General features: G+C 42.1%; 1 protein-coding gene across 11 annotated transcripts in view; it reads left to right on the forward strand.

Moving 5' to 3' along the window:
• The window catches only part of TRPM3 (transient receptor potential cation channel subfamily M member 3), a 487,173-nt gene that overhangs the window by 219,648 nt on the left and 248,737 nt on the right, over window positions 1-18,788 (forward strand). For all 11 annotated transcript variants that reach the window (XM_059411872.1, XM_059411874.1, XM_059411873.1 and 8 more), the window contains exons 2-3: window positions 15,369-15,448; window positions 17,056-17,260. In XM_059411872.1, coding sequence (XP_059267855.1) covers window positions 15,369-15,448; window positions 17,056-17,260 — 285 coding nt within the window. The remainder of the gene's footprint in view (window positions 1-15,368; window positions 15,449-17,055; window positions 17,261-18,788) is intronic.

The raw sequence follows: 18,788 nt of genomic DNA on the forward strand, positions 1-18,788 counted from the left end.
ATAATAATTTCCTTTCAAATAACCGACCCTGGGATTTGAAGTGGAAGAAATCACATACCCAAGTGTGCGTTCTTATGTGTCCTGAACCTCATCATTGTTCTTCAGTTGCCGTGACCTCGGGTGGACTCCGTATTTAATGGTAATTCACGCCTCAGTAGGACATGTGGTGCTCAAAACAAAAAGGAAAAGGAGGAAGAAAGACCTGTTTGAACAGAAGAAATAGTATTTTGTGTGTGTGTGTGTATGTGAAAGTCAAATGGAATCACAGTCTATTATATGCCTTTACCTGAAGTGACAGTTTTAACGAATGGTCACATACCATATTTTAACACAGGGATAGCATCCCAGAATCAGGAATTTCATGTGAGAGTGTGTGTGTTTTATGAATTTCCTTTACAATGACATCATTAGGATCAAGCCCCGCATCAGGCTCTCTGGTCAGCGGGGAGCCTGCTTCCCCTTCTCTCTTTGCCTGCCTCTCTGCCTACTTGTGGTCTCTCTGTCTGTCAAATAAATAAATAAAGTCTAAAAAACAAAAAACCAGAAAACAATGACATCATTAGCTAGCAACAAGGTGTCTTTCACCAGAAGGGAGGTAGTTTTTTGACTAAATACTGGAGAAAGGACCTAAGATCTCTTGCAAACTTAGGGTTTGGAGTTTAAGTTGGTAGATGAAACAGGATATTTAGTCTCTGCTCCATGATTTCTCAGTGATTAATGACCTGACCCTACTTCCAGTTTAGTTATCACACTTACCCTTCACCTGCCAATAGGAGGAAACTTAGGATAGATCGCATGATCAAGTTAAATACATCTGTGGAGAACTGCTAGTTAGGAAAATGTACATTTGAAACATCAAATCATCCACAACCCCTTCTACTCAGGTCATGAATATTATCTGTTTATATTTCCTTCAAAAAGTAGTGTTCAGATGAAAGACTAACCTAAATTATGACATTCTTACTCTTATGCCCCTTTCTCTGGAGCGGTGACAGATCTGAAAGAAGCCTGGTGTGGCTGGAGGCAGCGGGGATCTGAAAAGTATGCCAGCTTGGGACCAGTTGCGGAATCTAGATTTTCCTCTAGAAGCAGTGAGAAGTCACTGGATTTTGAGGGCCAGGGAGATGGAATGCCATGAGCTAATTCCTTATTTTATTTTATTGTTATTATTTATTTATTTATTTAGAAAGAGTGTTGTGGGGAGCAGGGCAGAGGGAGAGAGAGAATTTTAAGCAGGCTCCATGCCCGTGAAGCCTGACACGGGCTCGATCTCACAAACCTGAGCCAGAACCAAGAGTAGGATGCTTAACCGACCAAGCCACCGAAGTACTGCAACTAATCTGTTTTTTTAAATGGTCATCATTAGGGCCTCCTGGGTGGCTCAGTCGATTAATCAACTGCCTTCGGCTCTGGTGGTGATCCCAGGGTCCTGGGATGGAGCCTGTGTCCAACTCCCCACTCAGTGGGGAGCCTATTTCTCCCTCACCCTCTCCTGCTTCCCTTGCTTGTGCTCTCTCTCTGTCAAATAAATGAATTTTTTAAAAAATGGTCATCACTAAAGCTCTTCCATATGGTCCCATAATGATAGAGTCACGATGCTATGCATTTGGCAAAACTCAGAGAGCTGTACACCACAAAGAAGGAACCCTGACATAAATTGTGGATTTAACGGAATGAAGACATGTCAATGTCAGTTCGTAAATTGGAACAAATGTAGCACACCAATGCAAGACGTTAGATAAGAAGGACACCATGGGGACAGTAGAAGGAGGAAATATTAGACAACTCTCTGTACTTCTGTTCAGTTTTTCTTCAAACCTAAAACTGCTCTGAGAAAGTCTCTTGAATAAGACTGGAAAAAAGATTATTGCCGGATGGACAGTGAAATGGAGAGACAAATTAGGAAGCCACCACAGTATGTTTTTTGAAATAGCTTTATTAGCATAGCTTCTCTCGGAAGAATAGTGCTATCGGAAATTCATTTTGGTATCATGCAAAGATGGGAATTCTCGGGGCGCCTGGGTGGCTCAGTCAGTTAACCATCTGCCTTTGGCTCAGATCATCATCTCAGGGGCCTGGGGTCAAGCCTCCTCCCACCCCCCGCAATCATACTAGGTATCCCGCTCAGCAGGGAATCTGCTTCTCCCTCTGCCCACACTCTCTCCTTCTCTCTCTCAAATAAATAAGTAAAATCTTTAAATAAAAAAAAAAAAAAAAAGGAGGGCGCCTGGATGGCTCAGCAGGTTAAGCCTTCGCCTTCTGCTCAGGTCATGATCTCAGGGTCCTGGGATCGAGCCCCACATTGGGCTCTCTGCTCAGGAGGGAGCCTGCTTCCCCCCACCCCCCGCCTGCCTCTCTGCCTACTTGTGATCTCTGTCTGTCCAATAAATAAATAAAGTCTTAAAAAAAAAAAAAAAGATGTGAATTCTCCATGTTAGAGTAAGGTGAAGTAGTAAGAAAATAGAAGAGGAAAAAAAAAAATCGCGTTGCCATTCCCTGGAACACAAACTGGAGATTCAATCTATATTTCTCATTATCTACTGTTTTTACACCTACTTTTGAGTTTGTGTTCATTTCTGTGTGCCTCAAATTTAAATCAGTATATTTAGAGAAAGCTAATACATGGATCTGTGTCTTCTAGGACCTAAAATCTTCCATAGAGATTTTATATTATAAGATAAGAATAAATTTAAAAAGCCAGAGCTTAGGTTGGTAGTGAGAATGTAAGAGATGACGCCGACAGGACTCTGAAGCCAGGCCCCATAACTTTGAACCACCGTAACACTTTAGTACAACATAACCAGAGGCTGAATTTATGTGGATGGTTTTATTTCCTACCTAGCAATCTAGTAATATGACAGAGAAAGATGGCTATCAGACAGAATACATTTACACTGCATTAAATGAATATCTAGTAATTTTTCATTTCCAGAGATTAATAGGAATAATTTCACATTTACATCACGGCACCTGTTTGCTTATAACTTGCTTCTCATAATAAAAATGGGATTGACTTGATCTCAGCCTCTGCAGTTAAGTAATTCTTGATTGCTGGGTTTAAAAAAAAAAGAAAAGAAAAGAAATAAAAATTATGGGCAGTATCTGCAGAGTCTGACCCAAATGATCACCAAGATTTGGTTGATCCTCTGGCGGTGGAGAAGAGCAAGAGAACACATAAGTTCTGGTCTTGAAAAACCCTCTCAATGGCTGAACTTAGAAATGTCAACTTATTAGTTAATTGCAATAATGTCTTAATAATCCTTGAAGTCTTACTGAAACAGAATTAGAACTTCTCACATGTGCCAGATTGCTCTACCAGTGGCATTCTTAAGAATGGTTGGCATCTAGTGAGAATTCTTTCAGGGATTATTTATTAATTCAAATCTCCTTATGTACTTTGTCTCGGTAGGCACAAAACCTCATGCTGTGCTACATTTTTGTTTGTTATCAAAAAAATAATGGCTCCACAAATTGGTAAAAATTAAAAAAAACAAAACAAAACACAACAACCCTTCTTTTCAAAATGCCTCTCTACACATGCTCTCTACACACTAATGAGGACAGACTTGTTGGTTTCTGATTCCCTGAATCCTCAGCTCTAAGAACTGAGGTTGACCTAAGAGATCACCAAGATGAGGTCATTTCCCCAAGGTCACATGCATAGTCGTCAGCAAGCCGAGGCTAGGCAGGGTAACTCGGGACTCCTGACCAGTCAGGCTTCCATGGGGCTCTGCCTTTCAACAGCTTTGAATGGATAAAGAAAAGCAAGGTTTCAGAAATAAAAGCCCACAGCCAGATTTAAGCCTGTCCCTTGTGAGGACACAGTGTTTGGCCTGAGAATTGAAATCACTCCTTGATTAAGATAAATCAGTATCTCAGATAAACCAGAAGACTTTAAAGTAGTTAGGACCGATGATAAAGAAACTAAAAATAGTTGAAAAATGTATATGTGTATGCACAAATATTCAGAAGTATATGCAGATGTTCGAAATACATTTTAATATGTTATGAAATATATTTTATAAATAAAATGTGTGAAATTCAAAATAAATATAAAATATGAGGACAATATCAAAATAGTAACATAAAATGTAGACTGTATTATCTATTAGCAATATAGAAATATGAATATATACTTGTATGTGTTTTAAATTTGGGGTATCTATATATTGATTTATATATCGAGAGAGAGAGAAAGAGAGAAGGAGAAGGAAAGGGGCCTTGGTTTCCTTTGCAGTGAATCCTGGCCTGGGAACTCTACTACAAATACAAATACTATGTATCTGTATTTGTATATACATACTATGCAACTATGTATCCATCCGTATGCTCTTCTCAACATCTTCCCCCTTTCAGGGCCAGAGAGGTAAACAAAATGGAAATTAGCCTCTGAATCTGTGATACAGTTTGTCACCTAGGTTCCACATTTCTACCTAACACAACATGTTTCCATTTCACCACTCAGCCTAGTTTCTTGGGCTCCCGACAGAGTCAGAGCAGGGCAGGAATGAGGAGTGAGAGGTAAACAGAATTAAGAGCACAGAGGAGGACGTCTGGTGGCGCCCACTCCTCTTTCACTCCACAGAAAATAAAGTTGTATTTCCCTTGGGGACGGCCTCCATGAATAGAGAAACCACCACCCCCTCCCGGCCCCCAGCCCGCCCCATCACTGGTTGTGCACACAGGTGTTTCTAACAAAGAACTCGTCCTTTTAAACTTCCTGGCTCTTGTCGTTGGGGTTGGCAGGGCGGCGGTGGGGGTGGTCAAATCTCATTCCCATAGTGTGGTTGGTCATAATTCCTTCTTGCAATTTTCTCCTCTCTGGTCAAGTTCATCTTCCCATTACCTTTGAAATAGGGTCGGCATTATTGTGATTCTGTTTTTCGGCCAATTGAACCAATAAGTCCCTAAGAGTAGGTATGTGGCTTTTAAATGTTTATGGTACCAGGTAGGAAATGAGCTATATGACATTCAAACAAATGGACTCTAATTGGGATGCTTTTGAAATAGAAGCCTACATCCCCATGCAATATTTCAGTAATATATTAGGCTTGATGATGTATGTATATGCTTATTAAGATCGGGATGACCAAAATGCACTTATTCCACTACAAAGAAGAAAAAAGATCATTCAGCACTCCTAAAACCAGTCACAGAGTGTAAAGGGATGCAGGGCTCTCTGTACTCTAGCGAAAGGGAGCACAAGGGCATGGGGCTTGTCTGGCTAAGCCTGACGGCTGATGTGTAACTTCGGCATGCTGTAACCTCTGTAAGCCACAGTTTTTTATTCGAGTAATGGAATTTTATAATACCTGCCTTACAGAGTTACTGTGAATATTTCATGAAATGCTATTTGGGAAAGCATTCGTGAACTGTAGAATTCTTTAGAAATTTATGTTATTGCCAAGCAGTGATTAGCTGCTTTATGATGAAGAAACAGTTTTCCAAAGAAACCTGGAAATATATTTTTAAATGGTTTGTGAAAATGCCTTTGAGATTAACATTCTTATATATATTCATGTTACCTCTACCGAAGAATTCTGAACGCATTTAAAATTTACCTGGCATGACCCATTGATAAAAAAATGAGTTTCCTTTGTAATTGTAAAGTATAACTTATTGAATCTTTTCCCAGTCTGGTGACAAAATATAATTTAACTTTGTGTTAAGGTGTATATGATTGAAGTGTAGAGACTATAAAGTGAAATTTCTTACAAATAATTTCAGTCCACAAAGAATTATCCCCCAAAGATGATTTATTAAAAATGAGGTTTTCGTTCATATTCCCATAGAAGCCAGGGTAACAAATAGAAGGGAAAAGGAACATGTTCCAGATGAGGCAGCACCATAACAGACCCAGAGTACTGAGTATGGTCATTGGTTGATTATAAATTTCAATGTGAAAATAAATAAGAATAAGCCTGTATGACTTTTCCCCAATGGAAGTGTGGGCAAGGCACGGAAGTGTAACAGTAAGCGTTATGAGTTACTATGTCTGGCAGTGCCCATCCAAGCGTCTTCAAGAACACAGTGTTGTCCAGAGTCTGGAGGACCGAAGACGTATTTACGAAGTACAGATCCTGGAACTTGGCATTCCGGACTAATGGGGCGACGTCTTCAGAGGTTGAGAATTCTGGACTAGCCTGGTGCACAGGGAACAGTCAATAGTTCAGTTTACTGGAGCATAATATGTTCTGAGATTCGGAGGAAAATTGACAGATCCAACGAAGATACCTCCAGGACCAGATCCTAAAGGTTTAAATACTGAGCTGCCTGGATGGTGCTGGGGATGGGGTGCCATGGAGGGGACCGGGCCGAGGAGTGGCCGCTGAACCGATCACTGCAAGAAGAATGTGCTGGTGGCAGCATTCTCTGGAGGCCGCTGGTTTTCATTTTCAAGCATCAGAATGAAAATAAGGAACACTTACGAGGGACTGGTCCTGCATTTCCCCAGTTTCAGTCTCTTTTGTGTTGCGTCATGATTTTTCTCTTACCTGCAAATGGTTTTTACTCTAATTTATTACATATTTTTTTTATGACTCCGAAAGGGAAAACGTAGGTCCCCCGAGCTATAGCATTTGTTAAGTTGCGGATTAACCTTTGGTTGTATATTATATTTTAACCTTAACCCAGCTATTGAAAATGCACATTTAGGTACCATCCTGAAGTCCCCCTTTAGGAAACACAGGTCCATCTGCTTCTGTCATCTTACAGGTGAGAAACTAATGTGTAAGGAGGTCCAACAAGGTGCCTAAGCCCCTATGTATGCCTATGATGTCCCAAACACACTTCTAGGTGCCTGGGCGACAGAAATCACAAAACGCATCACTGTCCTCAACATTCCCATTCTAGGGGTGGACAGAGACAGTAGACAGATAATGACGTAAGGATGTGACATACTGCCAGGTAATGTGAAGGGCTGTGAGACAGACACAGTGTGCCTTGCAAGAGCTGGTCGAGGAATGTCTCTTAGTGGCCCCGGATGTGTGCAGGGAGCAAGCTGTGGGATCTCAGGATGCAGCTGTCTGGGCAGAAGAAACAGGAACAAAGGCACCTGGGTGAGAAGTTGCCTGACATGCTCGAGGAAGAGCCGGGAGTCGCAAGGAATGGTGCCAGGAAAGCCTGGTTCTTCGGCCCACCAGCCCTCCCCTGCTACCCTATCATGAACACCCCCTTTCCCTGTTCCAAGGGCTGACCAGCACACACCAGTCCCAGCCCGCTGCCCACTTCGGGGAGACACAGCCATGCTCGCTGCTTCGTGTGTTGCCCACAGCCTCTGTGGCACTACAGTATGAGAGCCAAACCGTACAGCAGAGATTATAGGGCCCCCAAAGAGCCTAAATGATTTCCCATCTGGTCCTTCTGAGAAAATGTCTGCTGAGTCCTCCTCCGTATCATGCTGCTTCTTGCTGTTGCCATCAGATGTGGACATCACAGGGAAAAAAAAAATGCCTTGAATGGTGAAATATGCATTTTTCCATCTTAAAACCTAGTTTTTACTGGTAGGAAATCTGATTTCCATTCTTAAAATTGAGTTAGGTGCCCGTGGAAAGTTTTTAGTGTATTCTATTCGAGTGTGACTTTTCTCTTTAATGATGAATTAGGGGAATAAGGTATTCCGCCACTACATAAGGAACAACCACAGCCAGCATTACCCTTGTGGTTTCCTCTTGTTGGTATTCAAATTATATTCTCTCTAAACTACATCTGAAACAGGCTGGAAATACATCCTGTCAGGAGTTGCGTTGTTGGGTGATGCACAAGATTTTAAAAAGATCCATATGGACAGTGTGACCCAGAGCAACGAGTCTCTTTGGAACTAATTACCTTTTCAAATCAAAGGGTCCCGAAGATCCTCTGTGGCTTCACGTGAAAACATCAGCCTGACTTTACCTGGGGCCTCCCTTTCTCTTAAAGAAAAGTGCTCGTGCTTCCGGTGGTAATATTTTTGTCTTTGGCATAAAGTTCATGGAGACGCCCCGTATTCTTGTCCCTATCAAATATTTCTTTCTGTAAAGGAAAAGTAAGCAAAAAGGGGGGAAAATGAGTAAAAGTGAGGGAACAGAATTAGGAAAAATCCAGAGGCAGCATTTAAAACCCTCAGTATGAATGTGAGGGAACTCAGGATTTAAAGTCAGTCAGACGACGGGTTGAAGTAGCATCTGGTGAGGAAGGAGGTTGAAGAAAGATGAATTTTTCATGTTTCTTACATGGGAGGGATCATCCGTAACCAATTTCTTTAGTCACACAGATAGTCTGCAGCCCACAGCCCCGTGTCTCTCAGGTGCTTACCCGCCCGCCAACGTCCTCCTCCTCTCTCCTTCCTCCTTCTGTTCCTTCTGTCCCTCCTCCTTCTGGTCTCTCTCCTGCTATTCTCTGTCCCCTTCCCACTGAGCCTTCTCTATTTTTTCAAAATAATCTCTAACACCCAGTGTGGGGCTCACCTCGTCACCCAGAGGTCAAAGGTTACGTGCTGTCCTGACTAAGCGGGCCAGGCCCTCTCTCTTTTGACCGAATTCTTCCTAGGTCACTTCCTGAACTGCTCTTCCCAGGGACTTCCTGTTATCTTAAGCTTCATAGTTGGGGCGAGGGTGGGGGATGGGGGGGAACTGGCAACCTTCTGACCACAAAGAATATAGTTTTATGACTACAAATATATGATTATAGGGGGGAAAAAAGCTTAGGAAAATGTAGAAAAACAAAAGGAAGAAAAATTAGCCACAGTTTCCACTTTAATATGGTTCCTACCTATTATGTCTGTATGTATTTAAAATTTCTAATTATTATTCACTTACTATTTTATGCCCACTTTCACACATAAGAATGTGAAAATGTGTATTTCTGTAGGTAATTAGTCTTTTGAAACTGGATTCTGATCCTCAAGTGCGATGAGCCATAGTTTAATTGGCTCCCATTGATGGACTTTTGTTTCCAATTTATCTGTGTTATAAATAAAGCCGCAATGAACATCTTTCTGTGCTCGCATCTCTGGTGAGTCCCTGAGAATAGAACGCATGGGAGTGTTCCCACTGCTTGAAAAGAGGGGATGCATGTCGTCAACGCTGTCGCTACAACCATTCTGTAGCCAAACTCCTGAAGACAAGTGAAGGGACTTCTCCGTGCTGTGTTTAAGGGTAAAGCTCAGTCTGGTGTCCCACTTGTAAGTTGTTTACTGGGCTGCCTCCTCGGTTGAAGGTCATTAAGCAATTTATTGATTCTTGTGTCTGGGGAACCTCAGTATGTGAGAGACCAGAGTTTGAAGGAGATCAGTCTTGGAAACAGCAGAGAATCAAGGAGAAGGATTCCATCCAAGTTCTGGGTAAGTCCTCTGGGTCACGCTATGACCCCCCACAAGCGTTCAAGTAACACCTACTAGGTGTTGTCAGGAAAAATGAAGATCAGAGTGGCCCTGCCCTCACAGATTCACAGCCCAGGTTGTTGAGCATAAACACCCCCTCTCTGCTCTGGCTTCTGTCTGTGGGGAGAGAGCAGTCCTTTGGAGAGGACATGCTTATATATTTACTTTATACCAAGTACTTGTGCATTGTTGAAAGTGGAGTCTTTTCTCTCTCAGTTTGTTCACTTAGGTAGGTAAGAGCTACTGTTATCTGAAAAATTCACCCCCGGGGGATGTTTGAGAGAGCCCTTTTTGTGTGAGCCAGAAGCTCCCACTTGGGCCGCCACAGGTCACAAACCACGCTGGTGTGACTGCTTTCAGTCCACGTCTCTGTCCCTGGAATGCTCACCGCTCCTCGCTGTCACCGGGAAACAGGAGAGTGTAGGTTTCTAATCACACATTTGTAGGTTTCTAATCACACATTTGCAATTCCAAGGGAGGGACCAAGGACGGGAAGTGCCATCAGACAAGTTTTATCATTTATTGACATTTTAGAAGTTGTGGAAAGCCACTGGCAAAGTCCAACTTCATCCTGCTTGAGCTCAGGTTTGAGGACCAAACTATTCTTTTTGAAACATGCAGAGTTGTTGAGCCATTCCTCTGTAAAGAAACGTATCTTCCCATTCTTTGGGGAGGAAGGAACAATGCCCCCTGTGTGTTCGAACCACTGGGAGCATTAATACACAGTTTCCTTAGAAGGGTTTGCTTTCCCGAGTTGAACTTTTCAGAACTCAGAACACCTTATCACACTTTCAGAAGCCTTCTCTCTGAAAATGGAAAAAGGAAAGGGAGGGGGGGGTGGCGCGGGGAGCCTGTCAGGACTTGTGCCAGTTAAATCCGATCTCTCCGGGGATTTGTTTTTCTTCTGGCGTCAGATTAGATGTTCAAATCAAGCAGTGTTTGAGGGCTGCAAGGGAATGTCCATGGGATTCTTAGTGAGGCTAATCCCAAAGCGGCACATTCCAAGGGGCTAATCTGCCCAAGTTCATTGCTTACTTGAAACGTCTCTTGGGGGAAGAGCTGGGCAAGTGGCTTTTTTTCCAGTGGGCGGTCATAAGAGCATTATTAACGGGATGACCAGCCCCAGACACAGCAAAATGAAAGCAACAGGAGCTGCTCGTGGGACTGCCTTTGCCACCACCCAGAGTCGGTGCTCAGGTAAAATGATTTCGGCTTGTTTTCTTCTTGTTCAACCTCCCAAAAGTGGATCCGGGGGACCTAGAGAAAGACCAAAAGATTGCCCAGGTTGATGCTGAAGGAAAGCTAGAGTCAAAAAGGAATACAGGCATTCATTACCTTTGGGTCTTTGGTGTTTTTGTTCTGATTAGGACAGAGCGTACATCTGAAACAGGAGAGTCTCAAGGAACATGGTGAAATTTCAGTTTGTTCTATAGATTTAGTGGATTCTTTTCTGCTGTCTCTCATCTTGTCATTACTGGTCTGGGTTGTTGTTCTGTTAAGTTACCTTCCTAAAAGCTGGATTACAGTAGTGGTTTCCAAGACTTTTTGGAGACAGATTTAGCATATACTTGATGTATGTGCTTATCAACCATTCCTGCCTGGAGAAGTTCTTGGTCCTGTAGCTGGGGGTGAGGGAGGGGGCGGGGGGTGGAAATCAGGAGTATGAAGCATCAGAATCATCGGGAGAATGAATGTTTGCAGCAGAACCTTTGTGAAAAAGAAGTGAAACCTGACCAAATGAAATAACTTTTTTCCCTTTAAGAGGCAATATTACAGCTTTTGTTTGTTTGTTTCTATCATTTGTATCCTTTATTGACTGTACATTTTACTTGCAAAATTAGTGCTTTATTCTTTCAGGGTAATCATGATACTTTGTTCAAGACTCAAATGTCCTTGTTTTTGTTTGCAATATGATGTCCTTTAATTATTAGCCTTAGAAACCACTTCCCTATTACACATCACACATGACTGATAATGCAGAAAGACAAGAAAGAAAATCGCCCTTCATGAACTCAGTCATGGTGATGTGGCTGTTCTACCTTTAAAAAAGAACGTACAAAGTGATTTTCTAAGGTCCGATGGAAGCCATCTTTTCTAAGAGTACACAAGACTTCCGAAGCCAATTTAAAAAGAAAAGATTTTAGGGCATCCTGTCCATTGAAGTTTTGTATTAGAAGAGAATTAAAGGGTCAGTGAGAATCGTGGCATGTCAAAACTATTTCATGCTTTCTAACAACAAGGATAGCCATTCTGAGCTAACTTACTTGGATATTTAAGCCAAGTATGAAGTTCACGCAGAGCAGTTCAAAGCCTTTGGACAAAAGAGAAAGGAATTAGTTTGGGGAACAAGTTAAACTGTGATTATACTTCAAATTTATTCTCTTCTAGAAAATAATTTTAAAAATCTAATATCTATCCACATTGAAGACCTGAATTAAAGCATAATACAGCAAAGCCCACAGTAGAGCATAATCAATTATGCACGATATTTTGTAGCATTTCTAATTCATGTGTTATACATGTGCTCTTTCTATTATGTTTTATACTCTTTTTTTTTGCAAAAAAAAATTCAATTATGAATGCTGGAAAGATTTTTTTTTTCTATTATATTCTTTCCCCTACCCTCCTCCCAATTTTCCATGCCTTTGCAAGGGAAATGGTTAAGCTGCTGGTAGTAAGAAATAGAAATTGATCTTCATTCCTTTCACTAACAGTGAGGTGAGATTGTTGGCTTCAGGAAGGCAATTAAGTTTCTAAACTGTAACAAGTCAAGTTACTTTATTTTTAAAAACTAACCAGTTGGCCATTTCTCTATGTAGTAATTCTGAGTAAAACTTCTAGGGCCTTCCAAGTTGAAACTGGGATCCATGAGTGAGACAAATAATCAAGGTGTCCTTGGAAAGTCTAATTCTTATGTCATGGTCCTCTAGATTCTCAAGTTAGGAATCCTGTTGGAATCACCTTTCTTTGTTAGAGCTCTTATAATGACCCCCCCCCCCTTTTACTTCTTGCTCCTATTACAATGTCTTCCTAATGTCCCCCAATCCTTTCTCCTAAGGAGAGAGGTAGAACGGAGAGTAGAGTATGTATTATTCCACATGTGGGGACAGAGCAGGGGAAAGAGGAGAGAAAGGTGCAGTCTATGCTGGGTCTAAGGTTTGCCTCTAGGAGTCCAACTCTCTCTAAAAACCAAGGCAATCCCAAGCATGCCCAGATGGTATTGCCAGATCAAGGGTATTTAATATCAGTAATATATAATGAGGAAAGGCATTTTAGCAGAATGGGTAAGTGTGTGAACTCTAGTCAGACTGCACAAGCTCAAACTCTGGCTTTAAAGTGTCCCTGCTGCATCTCTCTCTCCCTCAACTCCTTCAATGGTAGAGTGGGTATAAAAGTAGCTCTTCCCTCATGAGGTCCTTATGAGGACCCATGGAGATAATACATATATGGCATACTTCCAGGCACAAGAGGAGCCCTTCATAAATGTTAAATATTGAGTGGCTCCTGAGTCCCAGGTGCTGTCCCTGAATCACGTGCTTTGGTAAATACAACAGTGTTATGAGGCGGCTAGATTATCCTCATGTTAATAGAAAAGACTCAGGGAAGTTAAATAACTTTCCTGTATGCCATTTTTTTGTGGCCAACGAGGCCTTCTCAGAGCCTCGGATCCCCCAACACAAAGAGAAATCAAACTAGGTCAAGACTGTGAGAGCAGGTTCATAGTGATCTTCTCTGAATCTGCATCTGAACTTTCAGGACCAGAACCGAGCCAGCACTGGCCCCTTTTCTTGAAGTGAAACACAGTGCCCAAATAATAATGGTAACAACTTGGAGTGGCAGCTATTAGTATTGTGCCCATTTTATGGATGAGAAAAACTGAGGACCCCCAAAATTATGTGACTCTGTCCATGCTGTAGAGTCCCCAGTCATGCCACTGTTTCTAATGGCACACCTCATGCTCTATTTGTGATACTGCCATGCCTTTTTTCTCTCGGGGAGTATTGGTTGGCACTGCCCCAAATTTGCAGAATCTTCTCCAAAAGATCCTTCTGAATTCTCGCCAAAGTGGGCCACAAAGAAGAAAGGAAAGTGCATTCTACCTTTCCTGCTCCCTGAGGTGTAGGGAAAGTTGGTTTCAAATGTCCAGGGAGGAATATTTTTACCATCTTTCTGCCAAGAGATGTTATCAATGAAAGTATTCAGTGTCTAGGAAAAAATCACAGCCTGTGAATAGTTTAACTTACAGGCTTTTCACAAAGATAAAGCCTGGTTATCTACGCTGCTCGGCTTATTTCTGTTGCAAAGATGCAGCCACTTGCTTTTCCTATATATTTGAGAAGAAAAATCTTTGTAAAGAGACACTGGGGCTTTCTTCATGCCCAGCTGACAAACAGAATTGCAAATGTTACCTTTTGTGGTTTGAGGGTGCAGAGGGCCACCTGGACCCAGGGATCTCGAGGCAGGCTGGGCGCTCCTTTTCGTGTGGACAGTGCATAAACACTGAGAAATGCAAGCATCTCCCATGTTGCTACTTTTACGATGTTTTTGTCATATGAGATAACTCCTGCCTTTTGTGCTGTATGCTTGCCTAGCCTCCATCAGGAGAGCAGAGAGAGATGGGAGACTAAGGGTTGGGAGCAAACTAGACCTTGGCACAGTTTATATAGATGTTTGGGTCCTTGGCAGAGTCAGTATCAATTACAGCCAACATATGGGGGCTTGTAACAGTTAGCAGTGGACACGGAGGCCAAATAAACCACGAAGTTGCACTTTGGCCCTTTCAAAGTGCAAGAGTGCAAAGTGCAAAGTGCAAGAGTGCAAGAATTTCAAGAGTATAAATTTAGCCCTGATACTGTGTTAAAGAAAAGATGATACCATATGGAAATAACTTTACGCGTTGCTTTAACAACTTCCGTCTTAAATGCTTAGAAAAGGAATCTTCTGTGTAGCTTACAGGATCTCATGGGAAACTCCTCTACTTTGTCAAAAACTGGTAAAGAAAGAGGTAAAGGGCTGTGGGATGGACACTGTGCTCTGGAACAAAGATGGTATAGTCTTCTGGAGCTTCCTTTATCCTTCTGGGAACGCAGTCTCAGTGCCCGGACTTCCTGGTGGACAGTCCCAACAATGCCCATTCTAAGAAGCTGTGTTTCCTGTGCTGAAAGACATGTGGAATTAACAAAGAAAAGAAAGGAAAAGAAAGAGTGCTATCTTCCTTCCTTCTAAAGGCATTACCTGTGAAGTTCTGGACTAAGTGTTGAAGGCGTTTATCTTCCTTATGCTTCTGTTTCCTTTTTTTCCTCTGGCATTTAAGTGCGGCTAATTAGGATTATTGGGAAAAAAAACGTCATGATGAAATAGAGCTCTTGAATTTTGTAATTCTCTTACCACTTTTCTCTCTCTCTCTCTCTTTCTTTTTGGAGAGGTGGAGGGAGGGACAGAGGGAGAGAGAGAATCTCAGGCAGATTCCTCAACAACGTGGGGCTTGATCTCATGACCCTGAGATCATGACCTGAGCCAAAATCAAGAACTGAACACTCAACTGACTGAATGCCCCAGGCACCTCAGTTTCTCTTTCTTTCCACAAAGAAAGAGAAGTGTTAGCCATGAGATCTTCATCCTGATTTACATTTATTTCCTTCTGCCCCTGAATATTTGTTATGTATGGGGATATAAACATACCGTAGCTCTGTGTTTTTCATTTCCTCCATAAATAGCATTGTTCTCTGCCTTCAGAAATGATCAAGAATTTGTATATGGTTCCATCACTAACATTTTTTTTTTAATTATGGTCATTTTCTTGGACTGAATGTTACGAGGTTAACCTAATCAACAGGTACTGGCAGCAATTGATTTTGTTATATGCAGCGTTTATGTGTGAAGTAACCACAATTTCAATTTGGTTTATGAAATACTAGTCTATTACATGATTATGAAAATTTGCTTCCCTGACAAGAATACATCAAGGTTATGTTCACCTTTCTTCTTCTTCTTTTTTTTTTTTTTTCAGGCTCAGAAATCCTGGATAGAAAGAGCATTTTATAAAAGAGAATGTGTTCACATCATACCCAGCACCAAAGACCCCCATAGGTAATCTTGCTGTTTCTATAATGAAGTGAGAACACAGAGTAGCAATTACGGGAACAGAACTACAATAGTAATGACTATCCATTGCAAGGGAACCAATGTCAAAGATTTTTATTTTTTATATTTGCTGGGCATCTCTGTAACAATCTTCTATGTATACCCCACATAATATACCATGCCTGTGGTTAATTCTCTAAAAGCCTGTACAAAATAACAGATACCCCATTGGGAAGGAATTAATCACCATCTATAAGTGGGTTATGTGTATTTTTAGTATGGTTACTGATTTTTCTCTTCTCGGCATTTCATCAAAATGCTTGGTTTGTACCAACATTCTCTGCTATAATGAAAAAGAACTTTTTAAACAAAAGACTCCTAGCAGATTACTGACTAGATTGCTGACCAGCAGATTCCTGTCCGAGCACGTTTGTAGTATCCTACTTACCTTACCTTTAGTATTCTCCTTACCTTCCTCATTTTGCCTTAAAACATATGAGCTACAAAGCATTTGGGATGTAGTAAATCTGAATGTCTGGAAATGCCTTTATGAAAAGGCAACGTAACCAAGCAATCTAAAGATATTATTCATTTATTTGACAGAGATCACAAGTAGGCAGAGAGGCAGGCAGAGAGAGGGGAGGAAGCAGGCTCCCTGCTGAGCAGAGAGCCCAATGCAGGGCTCGATCCCAGGACCTTGGGATCATGACCTGAGCCGAAGTCAGAGGCTTTAACCCACTGAGCCACCCAGGTGCCCCACAATTTAAAATACAGTCTGTAGAGTCATATAGACTTGCTGTGTAACCTTGAGCATGTTTCCTAACCTTCAAAACTGCAATATTTTATTCATAAAATAAATGTGATCATCATTAGTATTTAAACCTTCAAAACTGCAATATTTTATTCATAAAATAAATGTGATCATCATTAGTATTTAATAAGTGATAACTATGTGTCAGTATTTTTACTAACAGTTTTAGTAGTGGTACCAGTATTATTACTAACGTTTTAATAGTGGTAGTGGGAAAGCATGAAGGCCGTTTCCAAATTGAATTTTGTTTTCAAATATCTTGTGAATAATATTTTCATTGTTTCTTTGGGAACACTTAAGCTGTAGGTTTTTATTCCCAGAATTGGACATTTGACAGTGAATGTCAGCCGGGGAAAGACAAGTTAGGTTGTGACTCACGTTTGAGTGAGAGTCCTTATTTAAATGTGCACGTTAAAATCCTCCCCTCAAAGCCTCGCAGTGGCTTTCATGCAAGATTTGATCGACGGGAGGAGTGAAAGGTAGAAAAACCTGTAGGGCTTTTGTTCCCAGGTTCCGATCCTGAACAATATGGCAGGTCTGAGAGAGGCGGGTGGAGAAAGCCGGGAGGCATGTTAGCTTCTCCAACTAAAGGAAATGAGAAGGGGCCGAAAAGAAAATTGCTATGGCAAGTAAATCCTGAGTTCACTATTTGCCTCATACAGCCACATCATGGGATTCTGCCGGAGTGGCCGGAGAGCTGACTGGCTGGCTACGGTCTGTCCGTGTCTCCTGCGGGTCGTCCGAAGTGGGTGCTCCAATCATGGCAGAGACAAGGGATTCACCTTGACCTCTTCTGTTGCAGGTGTTGCTGTGGGCGTCTGATCGGCCAGCATGTGGGCCTCACTCCCAGTATCTCCGTTCTTCAGAATGAGAAAAATGAGAGTCGCCTCTCCCGAAATGACATCCAGTCCGAGAAGTGGTCCATCAGCAAGCACACACAGCTCAGCCCGACGGATGCTTTCGGGACCATTGAGTTCCAAGGAGGTGGCCATTCCAACAAAGCCATGGTAATCAGAAACCCATGCGGTCACTTCCCAAGGTCTTCCTCACACCTTCCTCGCATCTCGGGCAAAGAGCCGGAGAGGGAGCCTTTGGGCTTGATCCCACGTCTGCCCGATCCCAGCTGGGCAAGGGGCTCTGATAACCTTGGCCTTGTGCATATCTGCTCTCCTCCGTAGAATGGGAGGAGAGTATGGTTAGTATGGTTACTGGACACAGTGACTGTTGTTATAAATAATAATAACAAGTAGCTTTCTACAGTGACCCATGTTTATTCTGTTACTCTCTGGGTCTCATCCCTTAGGGCATGTTTTTCTGTCTCCTTTGGTTAAAAAAAAAAAAAAAATTCTTACCTTTAGGTTTCTGTTTTGTTCTGCCGGTAACTAGCATTTCTTTCAGTTCAAGGTAGAAATGATCATCCCAGACTGTCCTGCCAGAGATCTTGCCGTCTAAAGCGAGTGTTTTTCCTCCAAGCAGCTGTGTCCAATAATGAGCTCAGGAGAAGAGCTCCATATGAAAAGTGTTTTGTTTGGAACAGAGGCTTTAGGAAATAATACAAATTTTACTTCTAAGAGTTGTTGCTTCTAAATTGCAGCTTTCATCATGAAACTCTCCCTACTTGGCCGACAGATTTTTTTTTTTTTTTCCCCAGGAGAACAGTACACCATATGTTTTTGGAAATTCTAGAAATGCTCTATGTTAACAGGCTTGCTTCTGACAGACAGAGTTAGTTGAGGGCGGACCAGTGGCTGCTCTCAGGCACACTGCGAAGCTTTCTGAGTTTGGAGAGGAAATTCTGCTTAGAGCAGCATACTGCAAAATGCAAGGGAAGCCACTTTACACTAGTCACAGACTAAAAATGGGGAAAAAGCCACCTCTCTCCCTCTCATCTCTCTTCCCCTTTCCCTCTATCCCCCGAACTGCTACAGGGTTTTCTTCCCCATGAATGCCTGACTGAGTTATTCTCATCATTTTTCCCTAAGAAATCAATCCAGAGCTATACATTAGAGTAAGAACAATTTTGAGCCGTGTATTGGGAAGAAAAGGGTGCCGTGTGCAGCTCCCAGTAAGGCCTGGGGGAAACCGTGGCCTGTGGGGGGAGGTAATTAGTCTTGGCCTCTACAGAACCAAGGGCAGTGGAAATGTGGCAGTGTCCCCATCCACCCAGGGGATGTATTTCCCCTACACAAAGCCATTAAAGTCCCCAGCTCAGCACAGTTCCCATTCACAGTATGGGATGGAACCATATACACTGGGGATCCTCTAGACCCATGCATTAATTAAAAGTCATCTAAGTTCATCCTTTAAGAAAAGTGCTGCAAAAAAAAAAAAAGAAAGAAAGAAAGAAAAGAAAAGTAAGCCAAGGGATGGAAAAGAATCCATGAGGGGCCAAAGTTCTTGGCTGGAGTTGAGACTCTGATAATGCCGAGAATGAAGTGTGCCCCCCACCCCAGATGAGAGAACAGGCCACAGATGAGGAAGTGGGTTAGTAGATGGTGATCATCATGGAGTGTCTACCCAGTGACATCATAGGGC

Source organism: Mustela nigripes, chromosome 9 (genome assembly GCF_022355385.1).
Source record: "Mustela nigripes isolate SB6536 chromosome 9, MUSNIG.SB6536, whole genome shotgun sequence".
Classification (NCBI taxonomy): Eukaryota; Metazoa; Chordata; class Mammalia; order Carnivora; family Mustelidae; genus Mustela; species Mustela nigripes.